Source organism: Artemia franciscana, chromosome 15 (genome assembly GCF_032884065.1).
Source record: "Artemia franciscana chromosome 15, ASM3288406v1, whole genome shotgun sequence".
Classification (NCBI taxonomy): Eukaryota; Metazoa; Arthropoda; class Branchiopoda; order Anostraca; family Artemiidae; genus Artemia; species Artemia franciscana.
In genome coordinates this window covers 19,212,587-19,235,498 of record NC_088877.1, presented here as the reverse complement: position 1 = coordinate 19,235,498, position 22,912 = coordinate 19,212,587, and the positions used below count along the sequence as shown (strand labels likewise).

The window sequence follows — 22,912 nt, the reverse complement described above, 5'->3', positions numbered from 1 at the left end:
TCAGGTACTACTTAAAGTGGCAACACAAGATTTTTATTCAATTCCCTTGAAATATGGACGGGAAGGGTCAAATTACATAGAGAGAGACACTTTTATTATACATATCATCAATATACAAAACAAACCACATCAGCCACTTTAGAAAGTCAGAGACTTGTTAGTAGTGGCTGATAAACATTAATGAGCACCAATACCAACAACATTAACAAAAAAAAAAAAAAAAAAAAATAAACAAAATGAAACAAAAAAATTGGGAACAAGAAAACAACAGGAAAACAAAGAATAAGAAAAAAAAAAAAAAAAAAAAAAAAAAAAAAAAAAAAAAAAAAAAAAAAAATCAATAAGCCATCCAATTTAAATTATTTATTTATTTTCTACTCAGAAGGTGATTCTTCAGTCTACTCTTAAACTGGCTAATATTTTCAGATAACCTTATACTCATTGGTAAAGAATTCCACACTACTGGTCCAGTAAACCTGGGACTAAAACTTCCCCTCTCAGAGCTCGACACTCGTATACCAAATCATCCATATTTCTAGTCTCATAACAGTGGTATGAAGAATTCCTTATAAACATTTGACGAAAAATTTCAGGGGACAAACCATAAATACTCTGAAATACAAATATAGCAAGTTGATAATCATGAAGTTGGCTAACATTAAAGATCATAAGTTTCCTATAGCAATTAACTGTATCATTTTCACCATGGACATAATTTCCTAGTAGTCTAATAACTTTATTTTGTAAAACCTGAACACGTTTAAAATTTGTATAAAATCCACCAGCCCATATCACACAACCATAAGAAATATAAGGCATGACAATAGAATGATAAAGAGTTAAAAGGGCAGAATGAGGTAACTGATTTCTCAGACGCCGAATCAATCCAAGCCCTCTAGATACCCTAGCTGCCACCTGATCACCATGTGCTTTCCAATTCAGATTTTGATCAAGCTGGAAACCAAGGTATCTCACCACAGCTACTTGTTTCAATGGCCTATTACAAAGAAATATTTTTCCATTTAAATCAACTGGACTTCCTTTCCTACTAAATAATATAAAATGAGTTTTTAAAACATTCACTGATAAACGGCTAATCTTTGTAAAAATTAAAAGATGACTTAAAGCTTGATTAATTTTCTCCACAAGATCATCAGCATTTCTTGCAGCAGCTGAAAATACCGTGTCATCAGCGAAAGAAGTATTAACAACACCCGGAACATAAAACCGCATAGTATCTACATATACAAGATATAGTAAGGGACCCAAAACAGAACCTTGCGGAACACCACAACTTATAAAAAATTTATTAGATATAACATCATCAAAACATACACGTATCGACCTCCCTATCAAATAAGATTCAAACCACTTTAAAATACTACCTGTGACTCCAAGTGACCTTAGCCTATCAATTAAAATTTTAAAATCAACCGTGTCAAACGCTTTTTTAAAATCTATAAAAACCGATAAAGTCATTTCACCATTCTCCATTGATGTATTCAGAAAATCAAGAAAATGCTGCATAGCATGAACAGTAGAATGTCCTTTCCTGAATCCGAACTGACTATCACTTAAAAAACCATGTTTTGTTAAATGTGCATAAAGCTTTTTATGCATAACTTTTTCATACATTTTCGAGAACACCGACAGTAGAGAAATCGGTCTCCAGTTAGTCAGATCAGTCTTTGAGCCACTTTTGTGAAGAGGAATCACTCGCGCCTCTTTAAGCTTTTGCGGGAATTCTCCCGATTTCAGTGATAAATTAATCATGTAAACAAGGCATGGTAGGAGATAAACCATAATAAGCTTGAATGTCTTAAGGCTTATACCGTCACTACCTGAAGAGTTGGACTTAATACTATTTACAATTTCTTTCAACTCCTGCATATTCGTTTCTTCAGCCTCCATTATTAGTCCCAGGCCTCTATCATCAATGAAAGCTTCCTCACTTGTTCCTTGACTCAGTGGCTGGTCTTGCTTTTGAACCACTTCACCAATCGTCGAGAAGTAGGCACCAAAGTGATTCACAATGCTCTGCTTGCCTTCATAGACTTTTCCATCCACAATTAGTGAAGTTGGTGTATTTTTCTTCTTGTCACTACCCAACACTTCTCTCAAAACCTTCCATGTTCCCCTTGAGTCCCCCTTTGTTTCCCCAAGTTTCAATTCATAATAACTCTTGACACAAGATCTTCGTAATGTATTCACTTGATTTCTTATTTTTTTGAACTCTTCAAACATATCAGCACTTTGGCAATCTAAAAATGACTGATACAGTAGATTCCTCTTCTTAATCATCTGAATAAGTTCTGATGTAACCCACGGCTTTCTCGGTGATTCCCTTGTATTTCTCAACACTTTTAGTGGACATGTTTTATCATATATCGGCTGGAGAATATTCATAAAAATATCAAATGCATGGGATGCATCTTCTGTCTCATCAAAAACTGGTTTCCATGAAACCTTACTAAGTTCCTCAGCAAGGTTTTCCATATTCTGCTTCCTTAATTGCCGCATTTGCTTTTTTTCTGCCTTTTTCTCTTTGGCAATTACTAGTGGCACAGAAGCTACAACTGGGAGATGATCCGAACATGGGAATACCAGAACATCAGCAGCACTAGATTTCAGGTACTTCGAACTAACAAAAATGTTATCTATTATAGTTGCTGAATGACTAGTTATACGTGTCGGGACCCCAACAAGGGGAAATAAATCATTTGAAACCATCAAATTTAAAAAATCAAGATTAATAGCATGTAAATCATACAAATCAAAATTAAAATCTCCCATACAAATAAAATCTAACTTGCTAGATACCGCAGCTCTCATTAATATCTCAAATCCTTCCGTGAAATCCTCCAAACGAGCACTTGGTGGTTTATAAACCTCACTTACAATAAGTTTTTTTGAATCAATAGCCAGTTCAAGAGTAAACGATTCAACCTTACCCTCTATCCAAACATCGACATCCCCCCTTTGACGGCAAAATATCCCATTTTTTACAAGGAATGCTAGACCTCCCCTTGCCATCAGCTCACGGTTTTTCACAAATAATTGGTAACCTGGAAATTGAAATGAAGGCAGAAAATGCTCAGAAGTCAAAAAAGTCTCGCAAAAACCAATAACATCAAAATAGCTATTAGACAGATCTAGCAAATGCAAGATATCATTATAACTTGTAGTTAGATGACAATTCCAATGGCATACACTAAGAAAATTCTCACTTTTTTCCCATGACGACGACGTAACTGGAATATATTTACTCAATCTTTGGCAATCAAAATCAATTGCAAAATTATCATTTGCTATTCCATCGCGAAGTATATCATTCAGTCGAAAAGGGTCAGATTCAAATTTTCGCAACCGATTCATGCCATTCAACTGATCAGACATATAGTACGTAAATAATCAGTTTGCGAATCATTATAAACGCATAGTTAACCTATATGAATAATTTTTTTTTTTGCAATACGGGGACAGGTGGAATAATAATGAAAAAAAAAAAAAAAAAAAAAAAAAAAAAAAAAAAAAAAAAAATGTGTTCTCCATAGGGGGGGGGGGGGGAGAGTGGCCAACAAGACGAATCATAAGCAAAACAATGGTAAAAGAAGATAAGCAAGATAACGCACAAAAAAGAAAAGATCAAACAAACGAAGACAAAACAATAAACAAATAAATACTACAAACGAGAAATAAAATAAGATATTAATCTAGAAGGTGTCTTCAACCTTCCTAAGCCTCCTAGAAGAAGCTTCACCTGGTAGGCGAGCAAAAATACGGCCTTGGTCCGACCAAACGTTCTTTGCTCCGAACTTATCTCTAGCACTGTCCAGGATAATCTTGCGCTGCTTCGTGAGATATTCATTCACAAAAACACCAGATTTCGCTAGCTTAGACTTCGCTTTAAAGACAGTATGCGCAACATCTTTATTAGAAAATTTGACAATCACAGGGGCAACTCGACTTTCATCACTAATCTGAGCTGTAGGGTTGGGTAAGCGAAAACGTTGCATAGAAAGAATTTGATCACTCATAAGAGCACTCAAGCCCATTTTGTCCTTTATTATATTGTGCATTGTTACTTTTAGGTCAACACCAGGGGCCTGTTTGACCCCTACGAATACAAGGGAATCAAGCTGAGCTTCTTGTTGATACTCGTCAAGTCTATCTTCCATTTTTGCAATACGATTTTCCAGCAACTCTATTTGAGCTCTTAACCCCTTAAGTACTTTGCCAATTTTATCAAATTTACCATTATATTCGACTGATAATCCATCATAAACTTGGGATATTATCTGTTCAGCAGTAACTGGGTTGATACTATTTTTTTGTGCTACCTTTTCTGTGACCAATTTCCCGATATCCTTGAGCATATTTTGCTTTGTTTGTGCTAACTCTTGTTCCGTAGAAACTAACTTTTCAACAAGAACAGCTACCGATGATTTTTCAGAATTTGAGCCAGTTTGAGCGGAGGGAGCTTTTTTTAAATACTGTAAGTAGATATCCGGGAAAATCTCCAGCTCCTGAAATGCCTTATTCACGCTCCGTTCAGTTTTATGTGATGCTTCTTTAGACTTTTCCGCATAGAGAACTAAATTTACTTCTAAGACTGTCTGAAGATCATGGGATCCATAACAGAAAACTAGAAACTTTAATGCTTTTTCTGATTGGGTGTTAACGTCTACAATTCTTACTGGCCAAAGCTTGAATTTGAAACGATTACTCCAAGCAAGAAAAAGAAAAATGCAGCATCTGGGAAAAATTAAACATAGAAGTTTCATAGAAACTAGAAAAGATGCTGGAATATGAATTGGACCAACTGATCCAGCGTGAATGATTTCAAGTGATAAGGTAAAGATAAAAGCTGCCACTTGAGTCTTTTCGATTCCAAACCGATATGGATGTAATAAAATCAAGGCAAAACTTGTAAAATCTTTTTAACGAAATTAGTAAAAGGGCATTTTACAGCACAGCATTACAGCCCTACTAAGCCCAAGAGACATGATCATTTCTTTTCCAAACTGAAAATGATGTGAAATTAGTCGACCTTATCCCTTGGTAAAAAATTTACTCATCATTTAGAAATGATCTCCAACATTTCTGCATCCTTAACAAGGAATCCTTATTAACTTCTTCCGAGGAACTGGACGTTATATCAATTTCGCTCAAAAGTGTTAGGTTATAGAGCAAGATTCTCCTAAGAAAAATTCCTTAGAATACGGAACATTGATGGGTTCAATATATTATTGATAAGCAAGATGGAAGTTCCTCGAGATTACCTTCTATGATTAAGAATGGGCACATATTCAAAGGGTTCTGAACTTCGGGTTTAAACCCGTGAAACTCCATGATTTATAAAATAAGCAGGATTCATATGATTTATAGCATTATGTATGTTCCATTTAATCCATCATTTTATTTTTAACTCCCATCCCCAACTCCCCCCAGATGTGGGAGGCCTTCGAGTGTATTTCCGCATATGCGTTTGAATAGGATGATAAAGTGGGTAAGGGTGCTAGGCATATCAGAAAAAGAGCTGACAAAGGCATTTCTTTGCCTTTGTTATTATTAATAAATTAGCCAATGAAACGTGAATGCAAGGGCGTATCCAGCAATTTTTCAGGGTGGGGGTCAGGGGGGGGAAGGTACAAAACTTAAAAAGCACATAACAAATTTATTTTATATGCCTTTTGTTATGTTTTTACGAGTCGTACAAACATCTTGGGGGAAAGGTTCAAAACTCCTAACCCCCCTGGATCACGCCTTACGTGAATGTTAATTTGCAAAAAAACTGCCAAGGGACGAATTTTACTATTAGAGCATATCTTAATAATAAACTATATAAATTTCAGAGGGGGGGGGGGGTTAGTGATGGAATTTTTTCGGGGTGGGGTGGAAAAATCTTTAAAACGTATAACAAGTTTGTTTATATTCATTTTCCTACGTTTTTACGAGTGATACAACATCTTGGGGAGAGTTCAAACCCCCTACCCCTGGGTAAAGTTTCACGTGGCTTTTAGTTTGTAAAAACCTGCCGAGGGACAAACTCTTGGATTGAATCGTATCTCAATAATAAACTATCTTCGATACTCCTAAACAAAGAAAATATATCAAAAATCACCTTAATTAAAAAAGACGAAAAACCGGAATCAGTGTCCTTTGTCGCCACTTTTAAACACAAAAAAAATCAACTCCCTCTTTAAAATACGAATTTTAAAACCTATAATCTATCAGTAATGCACAACAAACTTGAAACACAACGTGTGCACACAAAAACATCATAAATATCATAATACTGTTTCATAAGTTCTAGAAAAAGTACGATTTTCAGTCAAACATCAGGTTCTGTCAGCACCAGGGCCCGGCAACTTGCTCTAGAATGGCTACGGCATCTTCCCTATGCATCAGTCTTAGGACGTTGATCAGCCCCACAATGGCATTAACATCTTTGTTTTTTGCCTCCCACAAATCGAGAATATGCTCCGTTGGACTCGGCTTTGTCGCAAAGAAGTTAATGTATCTGTTGGGAAAACTTAATTACACGCCATGTCATTTTTTCTGAATTTTTTCTAATTTATTATATGGTTTTTGTAGACTATTCGCCGCACTACAAGATTTACTTTAGTCGGCTATGATACATGTCTGTGGGTTTTATGTGTCATTGACTTCAATTTTTGATGTCGCAATTTAAATGTCAGGGAAAATTGGTGGGCGGGAGTGTGAGAGAAAACAGTTCTGAAAGACACATTTTCTCTACAATAAATCTGTTCGGTACACATCTTTCTCTATACCAGTAAATATTGTGAAAACCACACTGCATTTCCACCATAAGTGTGAAGAATTAGAAGCAAAGGTAGAAGTGGGAAGTTAAAATAGCAAATATTTGTATGTTCTAATAGTACGCCCGATAATCGTCATCAATAGAAGCAATCTTAAGTCACCAAAGGATTAGAAATTCTGAAATAAGAGACATACAATTGTAAGGCCGGCAATCGTTATTTTGGAAACAAGGTCAGGATCTATGTCGCACCTTGGCTTCGTCACGGTAAAGGTCTGACCAACAATTAATTATTATATTTCTTAAAATTTTAATTTTATGTAGTTTTGTAATTGTGTCCGCAGACGAGGATTGTCGAGTGTGTACTCGACATGTGCGGAAATTGAAAATATTGAAACATTGAAAGTATTGAAAAATTGAAAATACTTTTTCTCTTTTTCTTCCACTGTCTGGAAAAAATCGGCCCCCTTTCTTGTTTTGTCTATATTTTATATAGGCCTACATAAAAATGTTTTCAAACTCGTCCACCGTAGCGGGCATAAATTTATTTGAAAATTGCTATAACAATTTAAGCAATTTTGAATACAACATCTTGTTTTGATACATGAAATAAATGACAAAAACAAACAAAATACGTATTTTTTTTTGTTTTAATATATCATTCATAAAAATAAAAAAAACGTCATATAATCTTAAGAATGAATAACATTTTCATTCCTGTTTGGATATTACTGTTCAATCGTTTTGAAATTGTCCTTTTTTTCAACTTGGATTTTCTCCTTATTTATGTTATCATTAGATAATCAATCGTTAAATACATCTGAAACCCCACCTCTCTACAGTCAGAAATACAATATGGCTTGTCTCAAAAAAACGAAAATACTATTTCCTCCTTGACTTTCCCACGTTGAACAAACTAACAGAAAACTTTATTTCCAATGCAAGACACGCTTTGCCACAGGCAACTTCCCATTGAAGTGTTCTTGAACGTGACCAGGAAAAAAAATTCCAACTGGAAAAGGAATAAAAAACTAGGATTGACTTAATTTGAAATAATTAAACTAAAAAAGCGTATCACTTTTCCACCATAAGTTTATTGATTAGATGCATGTTTGAAATGTAATGCTTACACCTATGATCTCATCAAGGAGCTAGAGATTAGGTAGCTTCTTATATACAAGAGGCGAGATCAAGGCACGGATGAAGAATTGAAAGGTGTCCAGTGACAGTCTTAAGGTATGGGAGGTACAGCCAGAAGCGTGACCGGGGGCACAATGCCATATATACCGTCAACAGTCAACGCACAACCTCTTTGATTGCATTCGTGCTTAGATATAATTTTGCACAGTTACTTGGCTCTCGGAATTAGACGGAAAGAACCGATACTCTGACAGACAAAAAATCATGGTAATATAATTGGACAGAAATTAGATATAATCACTCCAAATACAAGAAAACCCAATGACTAGACAATGATTTCCTAATAAACTTAAGAGAGCAAACTATCACGGTTTGTGGTAGAAGAATCGTGAGAAAGATATCTTCTTGTACATCAAAAGGAAGTAAAAACACAAAGCTGTGGTACATCTGGGAGTGGGGGAGGGGGGTAAAACATAGAGGATATATCTTTTAGAGTGGTTTATTGACTGCCCCCAAAAAATTTTTGCTACAAGCTGGGAGTGGGGGAGGGGGGTAAACATGGACGATATATCTTTTAGAGCGGTATATTGGCTGCCCCAAAAAAATTTTGCTACAACTTACTCGAATTTAACTCTAAAGTTTCTCGACTACTGAGACAAATCAAAGTACGAACGGTACATCGTAGTTCATTGTGCTCCTAACATAATCTTGTTTTAGAAAATTCTCTAAGTTATTCAAAAATTCGTTCTAACATTCTTGTTTCCTTCCCACATTTTAGTTGATCCCTATCAAAATAGCATTTTAGTAATAGTTGATCCCTAATTTATTAGCATTTTAGTTTATTTATCACGCGGTTATTGTGACCTCCTGAGGAAGTACTAAGGGCTTATTACTAGTTTCGATAATCGGATAAGTGACCGAAACACGATTGCTTCGAAAACATGGCAATGCACCCGGTAGGAAGATAATACTGAATTAAAATTTACCTCTGAAACTTGAGTTCTTCTGCCAGTAGCCGCCAATCACTGCCTCTGGCGTTCGGCGGGTCAAGGGATAAACTCAACTGTCTTTTCACACTTATTGGTAACCTGAAAAAAGAAAAAAAATTGCCAAAACAATTGTTGAAGGTTTCAAATTATTGGCTTTTCTTGCTACTTTTCCTTGGTTCTTCATCTTTATTGACAGTCAGTGGCCTAATTTCGTCAAAATTCTGGGGGGGGGAGCTGAAACCAATTTTCACAAATCAAGTGAAAATGACAGTGAAAATAGGAAAACAAGCCATATAGTAACATAAAAGCAAAGATATACTAAAGAAAACCGACCTGTTTCTAAGGATGCTTGAATTATCCAGACTTATCTTATTTTTGATAAAATATTTGAATAAGCTAGACTTCATCTTGGGTGGGCAAACTGGGGTCCGGGAGGAGCAAAATAGGGTCTGGGGCAGTTCACCTTTGCCTCATAGCAAATTACGCCCCTTTTAACAATGGCAACTTGATGTTCAATTAACAGAAGAACCATCAGCTCTGAACCTTTTTCTGCTACATGACACACTATATTTAATCTTTGCATTATAACATCTCCATGTTTATCACTTAATTGAACTTTAAAATAGAATTAAACAAAAAAGGAGACCTCCTGTCCCCTAAGATTCTCGTTCTTTACGTTACAGTTTTAACAAATTATAGAGTAGTGTCTAGACCTTCAGCAATTCATAAGATAAGCTCAAGCGCAGAGAATAGGGGCCAAAGGAAGTAACGATCAACTTCTCTTATAGAATAGTGTCTGTTGGTTTTAAGTTTTGTTTTCACTCTACTTTCAACAGAACTTTATTTTTTTCGTTTAATTCCAGTCCGTGTTCAATATAATATTCAGGATTACTATAAATGCGAAAGTAGAAATATGAAACACCCAATCCCATCCTCTCTACGCTAAAGACCCACATTTTCATAACAGTTTACTTGATGCGGCCACATCTTGTATGCAATTATTTCAAAACTTTTCAAGGGAAGGGGGGTCATTGGGCAAATTTTACCCCCGGTTTAGTTCTACATAGACAGTGCACGTGTTTAGGGACATATACAGCAGTATGGCTTCTGATATTGGAAGGCCGTTTAAATAGAGTATATTGATAGTTCTAAGCACTATAGCTATCTCAGAATTCATGCACAGCAGTGTTTGGCCTTCTACGGCCGCAAATGTTGTCTTGTGACTTAAATTGGTAGAAATCAACATTTTGCAGATGTACGCTTTCTTTTGTTACTCAAACTGGCGTTAGAACATCAAAATTATATTTGAACGAACCGCCTTCCCATATTTTACGATTACTCATTCGATACAAAGAAGATTGAGATTTCCATTTTTTATTGGGGGAAAGGGTGTTCCACCCTTTTTCTGGATTAATGCAAATTTTATGATGCCAAGCACTTTCGATGGGTAACAGTAAACTCAATTAATTTTACAAGTTTGGAAATACCATTGAAGACAAGTTTTTTTATGTATATATTTCTGTCAAAATCCTTTTTACCAGAGTTTCAAAATCCTTTGAAACATTGCACAAAATGCTCCTTATCCCATTCCCAATTGTCCATGTGTTATTATAGCATTCGTTCTTAAAGTTTAGAGAGAGAAGTCAAAATTTAGCATAGAAAGCGGACCTTGGGACTTTTATATTCTAGTAAGAAAATACTGTCAAAAGTAATTGTATTAGCTTATTCTTCAGCAATATACTAAATATTGTTTTTTCATCTCATCCAATCCTGAACCCCCCCCCCTCTCCCGGCCCAAGTAAAGTGTCTAGTTACAACTATCAAGCAACGCAAAAACGCGCCGTGATGCACAGGTTCCTAACCTCTGCCTAATTTATACTTAAAGCCCTATCACTCCGAAAGACATTAGCTTTATTGTAAGGAGCTCTCAACACACAACAAATGGAAAATGACAAAGATAAAAATCAAAATGCGTTATTAAACAATATTACAAAAGCATCACTCTGTTAATATAATGACAATTTGATTCAAATCTGATATTTGAATACTTTTAGTCCATTTTTTATTCACATACACCTAAAATTCCTAAGGTCATGACCTTTTCAAATCTTTTGAATCATTTTTTGAAATTAATAGCTTAACAAAGTGTGATAAATTTAGTGATGATCGATAATAAATTCTACTAATGACTTATGCCACACAGCTAATCATAACTCACATGGTTGCAACAAGCTCAAAAGCACTACGGACAAATCTAAACATTATGGAAATATAAGTACTGTCAGTTAAATTAAATCTAATGCTATAAGAAAATAGCTTGCTTATTATAACTGAAGATATAGTTTGCAATTTTCCATTTTCCGAAGTATAATGCAGCTTCCCCACCCACATGTGGCGCTTAGAACAGGGGATAAACCCATGTAGTTGCAGATAACCAAGTTTTGTTTACGAGAGTCTTGCAACTTTTTTCAATTTATCAACGATGCTTGAAAAAAAAAACTTGATTCTGGAATTTGTCACAGAAAAAGGAAAGTTGAGAGAGAAAAATCTGCTGAGAGGAATAACATAATGTAAGAAGGATAAGTAAGGAGAGAAAATGAGAAAGAGAAAGCTACTGAGTTTTCCTCTTTTCCCATCAGCCTTTGTTATTTTTCATTGTTAACTTTTTTGTCTTTTATTTACATTTTCCTTTTTAAGTCTATTTATATTTTGCTTATCAGGGTTTGTTATTTTGGCAAGGAATACACATATAAAATAAAACCATCAGTTCAGAGATGCATCAGGGACTACTCGAGATTTACGAAGTGGCTAGGAAAGCCATCACAGTAAGGGGGGGGTGAGAATTCCATTACGTACTTGTAACTTGTAGGTCTTATATGAAGGACTGACAGTTATAATGAACAAATTTGTGGTGCCATGATTTTTTTTTTCTTCTGACAAATATACAAATTTCTTTTGATACAGAAATATTCCAACCAGCATAATTATTTTGATATTGCCTTGAAATTCTGAAGCCTTTTGACAGTCTAATGTTCATCAATATATTTTTCATCAATTAAACGACAAATCAAATCAGAAATATGTATATACTTCTATGTACGTAGCCATCAATGTAGTGGAACGTCAAAAGTGCGACCATATCCTTCGCTATGCCCTATTATTCATTAAAAATTGATTTTACGTACCTGAAGACAAGGGTTTATCCAAAATTTGGGTTCGTAGCTCTGTATTTTTGGAGGGGGTTTACAACAAAAACTTAAGAAAACACGTCAAAAATTTGTCTTTATGCATTTTTGTCACGTTTTTACCAATCGGACATAAATTTCGGTAGGAGGGGGTGTCAAACCCAGTATCTCCCTGGATACAGCCCTGCCTAAAGAGATTCAGGGTTCAATTCCTCTCCAGATTCCATGTTCCTGTATTGCTGATCAAGTGTCACCTGAAGGTTAACAGCAAATGACTCCCCCAACGTTATTTATTCCACCACATTTAAATCACTTACTCAAAATCTTTTGATAATAAACTTTTTTTTTCAGGAAGCATAATTATGAGTACGAGGATAAGCCGGTGTGGCAATAATGAGCAGCGACACCTGGAGAATATGTTTATTAATTACGGCAAGCGTAACTAATTGCCTCTTGCATATAAACCATAAAACAAACATACCTATCAAAATAAGAAAAAAGGCTATAAAAAAGGACATGGGACATTGGACCTTCAATTAGAACAAAGATTAGTAAGACAAGTATTGAGACAATTAAAAAGGCAAGCCTTGCTTTAAAATTAATCCCATGGTGAAATATTAAATTGATAAGTTTGAAATATAGCAAATAAAAGTTGAGTTTTAACTTCACGGAAGGGGCACCAGAGGAGATAGCAACGGAGCAGATGATCCTTGGGCGAAACCCTAAAATGTACTAAGAGATGTGTTATTTTTTAAATATTCAGGAAATAAATATTAAAGGTTTCCTAACCCCACGCCCTCCAGGCTTATTGATTCAGAAGCCTGTTATCTCATAGTGCGTATTGATCCATATTTTCCAAAAAAACTAACTGATTGATAATTCCATATATTTTTTTTTATTTTAATGAGAGATTCTTTTCTTCCTCTGTTATCTCTTTTACATTTTCTTTTGTCAAATCTTGGGAATTTCTTTCTAATAAGGCTCATATGCTCATATTATATGAGGAATAAAGAATAATTTCAAACCCTTTAAATTCACGTTATGTCTATTTTAAGGAAGTAATGCTTACTTGTACTCTTCCGCGTACATTTTGCATATCTTCTGGGACTGTGTATCCTTGACAAATTTAAGATTATGGGCAAAATTGGTCAAAATGTCAGTTTAAATTTTTTTTTTTCAATTTGGCCCCCAAAAATAACAAACTTAACACATTTCAAGTAAATTAACAATTTAGCAACCTAGAACTTTTGCTTATCTAGTGATTTAGCAAATGTGCACAAATATATCTCCGGAGTGAGAAGGGAGAGTCCGCAAAATAGCCAAAAAAGAAGAGCTTTATGACTCAGAGCCCACCCCCGCTTCCCCCACCTGTCTACATGAACATAATCTATCAAACTGAAATAGTGGGAAAGATAAATAGTAAGTTTTGATTTTTGAATGCCGGATTATGAACAAGCAAATATAGATCCAACACATCGATAAGTTAGAATTGGATTGAGCCACTTGTACCATTTCTGTCAAATAGTTTGGCTCTAATGATTGGCAGCACTTATGTTCGGACTGCTCTAGATTTTCACACTTGGAAATTGTGTAAACCTAGCGGGTTTTACTTAGTCACCAATGCGCTTCTGGGGGGCTTTACTCTGTTTTATTTTATTAAGGTACAGATTTGATGTTTACTATTGACCGTGCGCCCTCCCGACCATAATTCGTTGTTTTATTTTTCATAATTTTGTCAATAAAGAATTGTAGTTTCATCATATTTTGGTATATTCCCTTATGAGTAACCTAACTTCACTTCTCGAGTGTGTATTACATAATACACAAGTAAAAGCTACGGTTTTAAGGTGTATCATGGTTCTAGGTACAGATTTAATATCTACGTTGTAGGTTTAAAAAATGTTAATAAAAAATTGTGAAGCCCTTTCAATATTTATTTGATTAATGAGCAATGCACTTCGAACACAGAGATAAATATTGCAAAAATCATTACCTGAATGGTTGATTGTAGTTTTCTTGAATAACAGTCGAAATTTGATTTCTAGATGAGTTCACTACTGAATTCAGCCACCGCTTCGGGACTGGACTTTGTGTCGCGATCTTTCTAAGATCTGACCTCGAGATTCGTATTAGGGTCTGGCATTGCAATGACTGTTTGGCAGAAATTGTACAAGAAAGCTCTGATGTTTGGGAAGATCGTTTTATGATGGCGAATGTCGAATAAACTGTTTGCTGAGAGCACCAGATTAATTCAAATGGAATTTCCTGCAACAATAATTTTTTTCTTATCAATGTTAATACAGGGTGTTATCTTAAACATCAAAGTTTGTCCCATCCCCTAAGAAGACAGTAAAAACAGCGACCAAGACCACACTGCATAGGGCCACAGCCACACTGCACATAGGGCCGAAATATTCATTCTAATTTGTTTCCTACTGTCTTGAGAAATTCCCTATTGTTCTTCTTGTTTTTGGTGTATTTGAAGACAGTATAGTATAGTATATTTGATATATAAGAAAAGCGCAGGGTCACGGCCACAAACACATACATATACAATTAACAACATATACAGAAGAAAACTAAATTTAAACAATCCAATTTAGTCATAAGTCTGAATGTCCAGAACTTCTAATTGACGAAGTTTATTGGTAAAAGAAGAAGAAGAAAAATGAATCAGACAAAACTTGCTTATTTTTTCGTCTGGATTAAAAGTATAGAATACCAAATAAGAGGATGTTAAACAAAGTTTAGAAGTAAGCACCTGGTCTCCCCTGAAACCAAATGCATAACTCCAAAATTCATGCAGATATCTTCGCTCCAAACCTAGATGAACTTAAAGGGAAATGTTTTAGGGGATCTAGACATATCTTCTGAGATGTTTTCTTGTTACATTCAGTTAATTTTACGTTAGTGTTTCATTCAGTTGACGGAACATTCAATTCAGGGGGAGGGGAGGATTTTTTTAAACTAAAGAGGGGCAAATTTGTCGCTTCTCAAATTTTTCAATAAAAATACCAAAGAAGGGTACTTTCCAATAAAAACAACCCCTCTCCCAAAAACGTTAAACTATAGGGAGCATATGTCCACCATTTGATAACCTTCCTCCGCAATTGGCCCCACTGGTTGCACTTGACTTGAGATATCCTGTATAAACCTAGCAAGTGCATTTATATACAGATTATATTTTCCTTTTGAAGTACCGTTGTGGATTAAGATTACCAAGCACCAAGTCCCGGGAATTTGGTGCTTTTGAGGCAATTTTTTTATAGAAACTAAGCACCTTACTTCCCTTTAACTACGACATTCACATATTTTACGAAAGTAATATCAGAGTAATCTAAGTAGTGTAAAGCCATAAGCTGAACTAAGTTGGACTATGATAATTAAAAGCCAAACAAAAAAAAAGTGGAAACGAGAGATTTACCTGACTGAAAGAGGACGATTTTGTGGACCAGCCTTCACTAAGGTCTGAAATTTCCAGCCGGAGAGACTGTCCGTCGTCTTTAAAGCCAGTTGTCTTCTTTAGGTCCAATGGACGGCCCCCATGTCGTGCTTCTTTCTGACATACTTTCTAATGAGAAAAGAAAAATTATATTTGAATTTACTGCAAGAATAGTTTTTAAGAATTTAGATTTTAGACTACTTTATATGCTCTAATCGAGTGTTGTATCATTTTTCAAAGTTTCCCAAATTATAGGGTGTTGTTGACAGGCTCACTAACATTTTCTTTAGGTTTTTGACTTTCTATAGAGCCAGTGGCATCACATTGGGAGGATCGAGGAGGGAATTGGTTCCCTTTACTTTTGTCCCTTCGCCTAGATTTCAAAAAATACCCTTTTTTACGTATTTTTGCTAAAAAATGCCTTTTTCCGAATTATCATTGAAAAAAATGAAAATAAAACAACAAATATCACCCCTATATTTCGGAAGTATATTTGCCCCCCCCCCCCTCCAATTTTCATGAATTGACGCCACTGCATAGAATTATTCTTTAGAAAGCACAATTTGATGCGATCATCTTACATCGCTATTGAGAGATGGATTGAGAACTTAAGCCTCCAGCAAATATTTAATCTTAGTATAAGATTTTGTAAAATGGTACACACATTATGTGCCCATAACGATATAGTATTGAGATGATGATGATACTTATGAGCTGTCAAGACATGCAGATCTTAGAACATCTTGCCAATATTTTGCGGAAGAGCTTTCCAGAGGAGTATTACCTATATCCTACCCTCAGCGGGATCATTAGCCTTAGATCAGCTAAATAAGTACCATCTCAATACTATATCGTTATGGACACATAATGTATGTATGATTTAACAAAATCTTATACTAAGATTACATTTCAAACCAAGGCCGTATCCACGATATTTGTTGGGGGTATTTTCGGGGAGGGGGAGGAAAAACCTTAAAAAAAACATTAAAAACTTGATATTTGAAAAAATTTTTGGAGGAAAAAATGCCGTATCCAGGGGGTTGACACTGTCGGACCCCTCCCCCCTGGATATGACCTTATTTCAAACAAAATCGTTATAGCTTTATTATACAAGTAGGAATTTGCATCATTAAGGCTGGCAGTGGCGACATACTTGTCCCAAACCCAAAAACTCTGCAAATACTCCAAATACACTTGTCACAGGCGCACACTGGCAGCTGTAACAAGCTATGCTACCATTGTAGGCAAGCAACAGGCTGACTGAGTTTGTCTTTGCCACGGTTTGAAGAAAGCCGAGAAATCCTGATCAAGAGACTACTTTGATAATTCAAATTTAAAAAAAGGTACAGTAGCCTAACCAGTTGGAAGACTATTAAATATAGTGCTAAAATATTTATAACGATCATTAATGCTGTTATAATGGACAGTGATTTAGATTGTAATTGGACGTAACTAAAATCTAGCACTTTGCGTGTCTATCATACACTTTCTTTTGCACAAGTTGCAGAAGAATAAGGTTTAATAAATAAGTGTCTAGTTCAATGAAGCTACTATAATATAGTAATTATACTAACACAATGATTTGTGTCTAACTCTAATGGGAAAAGTAGACAACATCAATTTACATACTAATTTAAACATGTCATCGTTTTATTTAAGAGTACGTGAGGATCCGTGCTGAGATATGTTGAGTAACATTGGCAAATTTGACGGTTTTGTAACTAGTATTTTATTCCAAATCTTCACAAAAAAGCAGACTTGTTCATATGAATTTACATTAAGGTAGGGGGACGGGTGGAAATCACGTAAAAGAGGGGATTTCAAATCTAGTTAAATGCGCTAGCGTAATTTGCTATGGGACTGGGGGCAACTACCCCTCCCAAACCTCGGTTTGCCCCCCCCTAGACCCGAGTTCGCCCCCCAGATGAAATTTGTTTTCTTCGAAAAACCATTGTCAACACTAAGATAATCCCGCATAATTCAAGCATCAACAGAAACAGGCCAGTTTTTTAAGAACATATTTACCTTTTTAGTATTATAAAGTACCTTTATAGCACTTTTATAAACTAAAGTTACCTTTATGGTACCAAATGGCTTTTTTTTTGCTTTTTACAGTCATTTTCACTTGATTTGGGAAAATTGGCTCCAACTGTGCCCTATCCAAGGATTTTGACAAAATTAGTCCACTTGTTATATGACTGATCTAGAGCAGGGTCTGGTGAAAATTTTATAAGTAAAACGTTTTCTTATTTTCAAAACTTACTTCATTATCCAGATAAAGTGTTACAAGAAAACAAAACATACACATCAAAGTATTTTCCTTACTCCATACATTTTGACAAAACAAAATCCTACTAAACAAACAAACCAAATGAAATGCTCTTAAACATCTGGAAGAAGCCATTCACCATCTTCGAACAAACAAACTCTAACCCCCAACAGGCCGACACTGACTCAGAGAATGTTCGTGATTATCCTTGCCAGAGCTATACAAAGTGCGACAGCCAACCTGCCATCATCCGAGAGACCCCTCCCTTTTATACAAACCTTTAACCTTGAACACAAAGGGTAGCTACGGAATAGCAGCTGCATAAGAGCACGCAGTAATTAATATACTTAGACGGTTTAGCCAACTAAAGAAAAAGGATCCCTGAATAACCCTAAGTCGAAAATGGTGCAATGTGTATATAATGGTAGAATCCCGTAATTTGTACAAGTTTGAGGGGGAGTAGGGGCCCGCAATTCATAGTTAGTCCTTCAATTTTATAGTTTATAAATCTTTGCAGCCTTCCAATTCCAGCAAGCTTTAACATTCCAACTGGCTGCATGCAGGATGTGGTTTCATTAATGCCTGTATGGTATTATGTTCTGTGGGTTAAATGTGTTGTGTAAGGTTAGCATGCCTACAGAATGTAACCTGAGTAATTGAAAAACAATTTTTGTAGCTTGTAATTTATATTTTATGTTTTGGATACATTTGGTAAAACTGGAATTTCTCAAATTTCAAAATGCAGCTTATAATTACTAGACAAATAATGTTTTAGGATATGATACAAATATATTTTTCTTTTGGTAATTTTGTTCGGTACCAAGTGGGACTCCAACGTCATGATTGATATTTGTTAACTTAAGTCTTTGTATTAACACAAAATTTTACTAATTCCACCATTTTGGATCCTTCCAAGAAGACAATACTTGATTAAACCTGAGTTAAAAGAGATGGATCGTCTCGTATAATACGTGACGCTGGGTATAGTGAGGCCAAAAGACTTTCTAATGGACAACCTAAAATTTGATACTATGTGAATTCAAGGGCTGCAAACTGATCTATTTTGCTGCTTAGAAAGGCCACTAGATTTCTGAATTTATTGTCATTGAGCCTTCTCTCTGAAATTCATGTAGGGCGTCCATACCTTGCAGAGCAGGCTTGGAACGTAATGGAATTGGGTGTAGGGCTCTGGAATCATGGTGAAAGGCTGACACTTGGGGGGGGGGTACGGCATAAAATGGGCGGCCCATTGATACATAACAACATGGATGAATATAGGCCCGATCTTTAATGGACGATAAAAATACGTTCCAAGGAGGAAGAGTCTGATGCCCATAAAAAATCGTCTTTGATTTACCCCAAATAACTTCAAGCTTCAATTATTCCAGCTTGAATTTGTACTTAATGTGTTTTGATTCTTGACGGCACTCACAGTAAAGCACTCACAGCGGGCAAAGAAGAACTAAATTTTACTAGTCATTGATCAAAGGTTCATGAATTTGACATTTTTTCCCCATCAGAAGTCGCATTGAATATAAGAAAAATGATGACATATAATTAAAGTCATCATTTTTCCATGTATATTCTCAGGCAAATGTACACAAATGAATCTTGATGTGAATGACGAATCCAGCTGCATATTCAATGAGATTATGGCAAAAAACACACGGCTATCTTACTGTCTTTGTGTCTTTAACTGTGCATACAAAAAAAGGCTACATGATTTCATGGAAGACAGAACATGTACAAGTTTAGGACATTAAGCTGCTGGAAGGACGATTTCAAAGTGTGTGAAAAAGATTTATAATTGACATTAATGACAGCTAGTATGAGCTATGTAATCGAGAAAATCGCTTTGTACCAATCCTTACAATTAAACGCTTCTTTTTTTGCAAGATGAGAAGTTAATAATCCTACTGGGCTAATCTGTTTGAGACTCGTAGCTCAGCTGTTATAAAAATGACATTGTTACCCATAATTTTTATAACAGATCGGGGGCATCAGTTGAGGGGACAGAAAATAACCCCTAGTTTTTAAAAAATGGTAATATACCTAAGGTATACCCGCTTCAAACAGAAATGGGGGATTTGAAGCTATAATATTGGTCCTTACTCTTATCCAATATGCGCCGCTTGTATTAATGAAATCTTCCTTCTTTCTTTCTTTTCTTTTTGAATGCCCATTAAATCCAGGAGTGGATTTAAGCAAAATTTTTTAGGAGCAAGAGTGGGAATGTTTAGAGTATGGTTTATTGCATTGTTGGAGCAAATTTTTACAAACGATGAATTTAAATGCAAGTTAGAATAGGATGAGTTTTCACCTCTCCAAGCAAGTCTACGAACGTTTTGTAGTGGCTTGTATTGTTTCTGCGGCAGGGGAGATTTTAATAGTTTTTATTTCCCACAAAATTGCCAGCTTTTCAATGTTGAAAGATATTGCACTTTTGTGACACGTTCTAAGGTTTCCTAATTAAAAGTCTAAACTGTACTTTGAGACCAGAGAACTATTTAGTAATGTAGCAATAGGAGTGATTTCGAGTTAAGTCGAGGTCTTCAGTTGAATTCAAGTTGAGCCAAGCAAGGCTCAAACTAAGAGAAGATAAGATTTATTCATTATGAAATACTCATACAATATTACATTTTACTATTCCTCCAAAGGCTCTTTGGCCTGTTAAGAAGGGGGAAGACATACGAGTCAATCAGAGAAGAAAAGAACAAAAAATTAAAATTATCACTTAATCACAGAGGGAAGAGCAAAAAAGAGAAGAGAAGAAAATATAACTGACCTTACACAAGGAGTAAAAGGCACTTGAATAAGATTTTTGGTATAGCGAAGACTATAATTATTCTGATCCGAGGAAAAAGATGGCGGAACAATTAGGGGATGGGGGAGGTCACTATGAAGCTTAGAAAAAGAAAACATGCACACGAAAGAATATACAGTGACTCGAGATCAAGTAATGGTATAACTCCTGGACTATTAGTTTCCTTAATGAGATTTCTAGCTTTATTGTAAACCTTAGAAAGTGGTTTTAACAGTGAAAAAAAGGTGGATATCTATAACCTTTAATATATCACTGTTTTTCATCTGAATCTACGTGATGAATATTACATTAGCTTATGTCGCTCTTTCCCAATGAGGCTCCGAGCAATTTGTAGGGTCTACAGAGCCCCATTCGAGAAACCTAGCTATAGATGCTCTAATATCGATGACAGACTCGGATTTGAGTCAGATTTTGACCCATGAACAGAGTCAATTTGAGAGTAATTTCTACTAATCGAACATTCAAAGTGTATCTATCAATAACATGAGTGCGATTTACATTAATTTTTCGTTTTGAATTTTCGTATTCAGTGTGGCAAATCCTCTAACTCACTTATTTTTCGATTATAAACTGGCAATGGTCTTCTGTTTTGCAAGACAGCTGCCGTGAAAAAGCTCGGCTTTGACTGCATGCAGAAACTAGAACGTGAATTTCACAAAGATGTTCGTATTTTGCACTTATAAGAATACTACGTTTGATTTAGGATCTTGAATCCCGGAAAAAAACAAGCATAAGAAATGAGCTAGCTGATTTTTGTGCGAGTATATAGAATAGTAGTTTGGCTTTTCTCGATAAAGCGACTTTTGGAATGCCCTCAATAACTAGTCACTAGTTCAGATAAATACTTCCCTTAGAGAGCGATTCCTGTGTGATATCCTGCTGTACTTCCAGATACACGAAAATACGGGTTTTAAATCCAATCTGTTTTATGAACGTGTTTTCTTCCCATTCTGGAAACAAACTTGGCTTCTAATATGATTGGTTGGCAGTTCAAGTTTTTCTAGCCAGTTCAGTTTCGAATCGCAAATTTTCTTTGAAACTAAATTCATTCTAGTTGTTGTTTCTTTTAGAACTTGAAGTCCAATGCTGTATGGTGATTAGCTCAAATTTTTTGAATTTTTAAGTGAATGTCAAGAAGATTATTTAAAAAACAAAGAATTAAAATTGAAAGTTTCCTAGGCCAATCAAATAGTTTTTTTTTTTTTTTTTTTTTTTTTTTTTTTTTTTTTTTTTTTTTTTTTTTTTTTTTTTTAATCGGTGCTAAATTCGTGTGATTTTTTTGCAGATGAAAATTCATCAATTCCAGTCTAACCTTATCCTACTTAACTCGATAAGATTTTACTAGAAAAGTTCGTAACAACTAGAATGTCAAGTAATAACTAACGCTCGTCGTTTTCTGAATGGATTCCTATAATTAAGAAAACATCCAATAAAAAAGACTGCTACCCCATCGATTAGCGCAATTTCATATATAACCAATCCTTTATAAACTATCCAAAAGCCAATTCATTTGTCTCCCAGCTTATAAGGCCGTATTGCCACACAGCGACGCATTCTTCATATGCATATGCATATGAAATCCATAAAAAATAAACATTGTGAAAATTATTTTTAAGCGTCATTTGAAAGAATATTAGTGACTTAGTTGGTTCGTTTGATGCTAGGTTAATCTATTCATGATAATGTATAGTTGCGCACCAACTGTTACATGGGAGTTTACTGGATCTTTCTCTGGGTTGAGGGAGCGGGAGGTGGAATCACTGAAGCCTCAAGTGTTTTCTAGCCAAGCTTCCCTCTGTTCCGTGAAAGGTCCTTCAATTCGATATTGAAAGTAGTTTGCCCCCTATCGTCCCTTTAACTTCCAAACATCAGCACAGGAGGGAGAGGATGGGTGGTTATCCCCTAAGAATAAGATTTTAAAGAGTTATTTTTGATGAGATTAGTTGCGACATTAAAACATAAAACGAACATAAATTGATAATTTGTGCTCGCTCCAGTAACCAGCTATCCTATTTGTATGGGGGACTAACAAATGAACCTTCTGCTTATGCTTTGTGAAGGGTATAATTAATATATATCAAAAATGTTTATTATGATCAAAAAAATAAAAGTCACATACATTAAGACAAATTCTGAAACTAAATTTAAAAGAATAATGCGAAAAAAGCAAGCGATTTTGAATGACAGTAACGAGAACCATTACAACTTAAAACGGGTATGAAGTACACGAGGAGGACTAACCCCTTCCCCCTTCGTTCTCCACTCTTTACGCTACGATTCGA

At 35.3% G+C, this 22,912-nt stretch overlaps 1 protein-coding gene across 2 annotated transcripts in view; it reads right to left on the bottom strand.

The window, feature by feature from the left end:
• Nucleotides 1-4,702: 4,702 nt before the first annotated feature.
• LOC136036141 (netrin receptor UNC5C-like) overlaps nt 4,703-22,912 on the bottom strand; it is a 111,876-nt gene continuing 93,666 nt past the window's right edge. The window contains exons 14-17 of one of the 2 annotated variants that reach the window (XM_065718173.1): nt 15,520-15,666; nt 14,089-14,360; nt 8,908-9,009; nt 4,703-6,523 (exon numbers count right to left, since the gene is read on the bottom strand). In XM_065718173.1, the coding sequence (XP_065574245.1) occupies nt 6,352-6,523; nt 8,908-9,009; nt 14,089-14,360; nt 15,520-15,666 (693 nt within the window). In that variant the 3' untranslated portion in view covers nt 4,703-6,351. The remainder of the gene's footprint in view (nt 6,524-8,907; nt 9,010-14,088; nt 14,361-15,519; nt 15,667-22,912) is intronic. The other variant, XM_065718174.1, reaches the window with a different exon arrangement.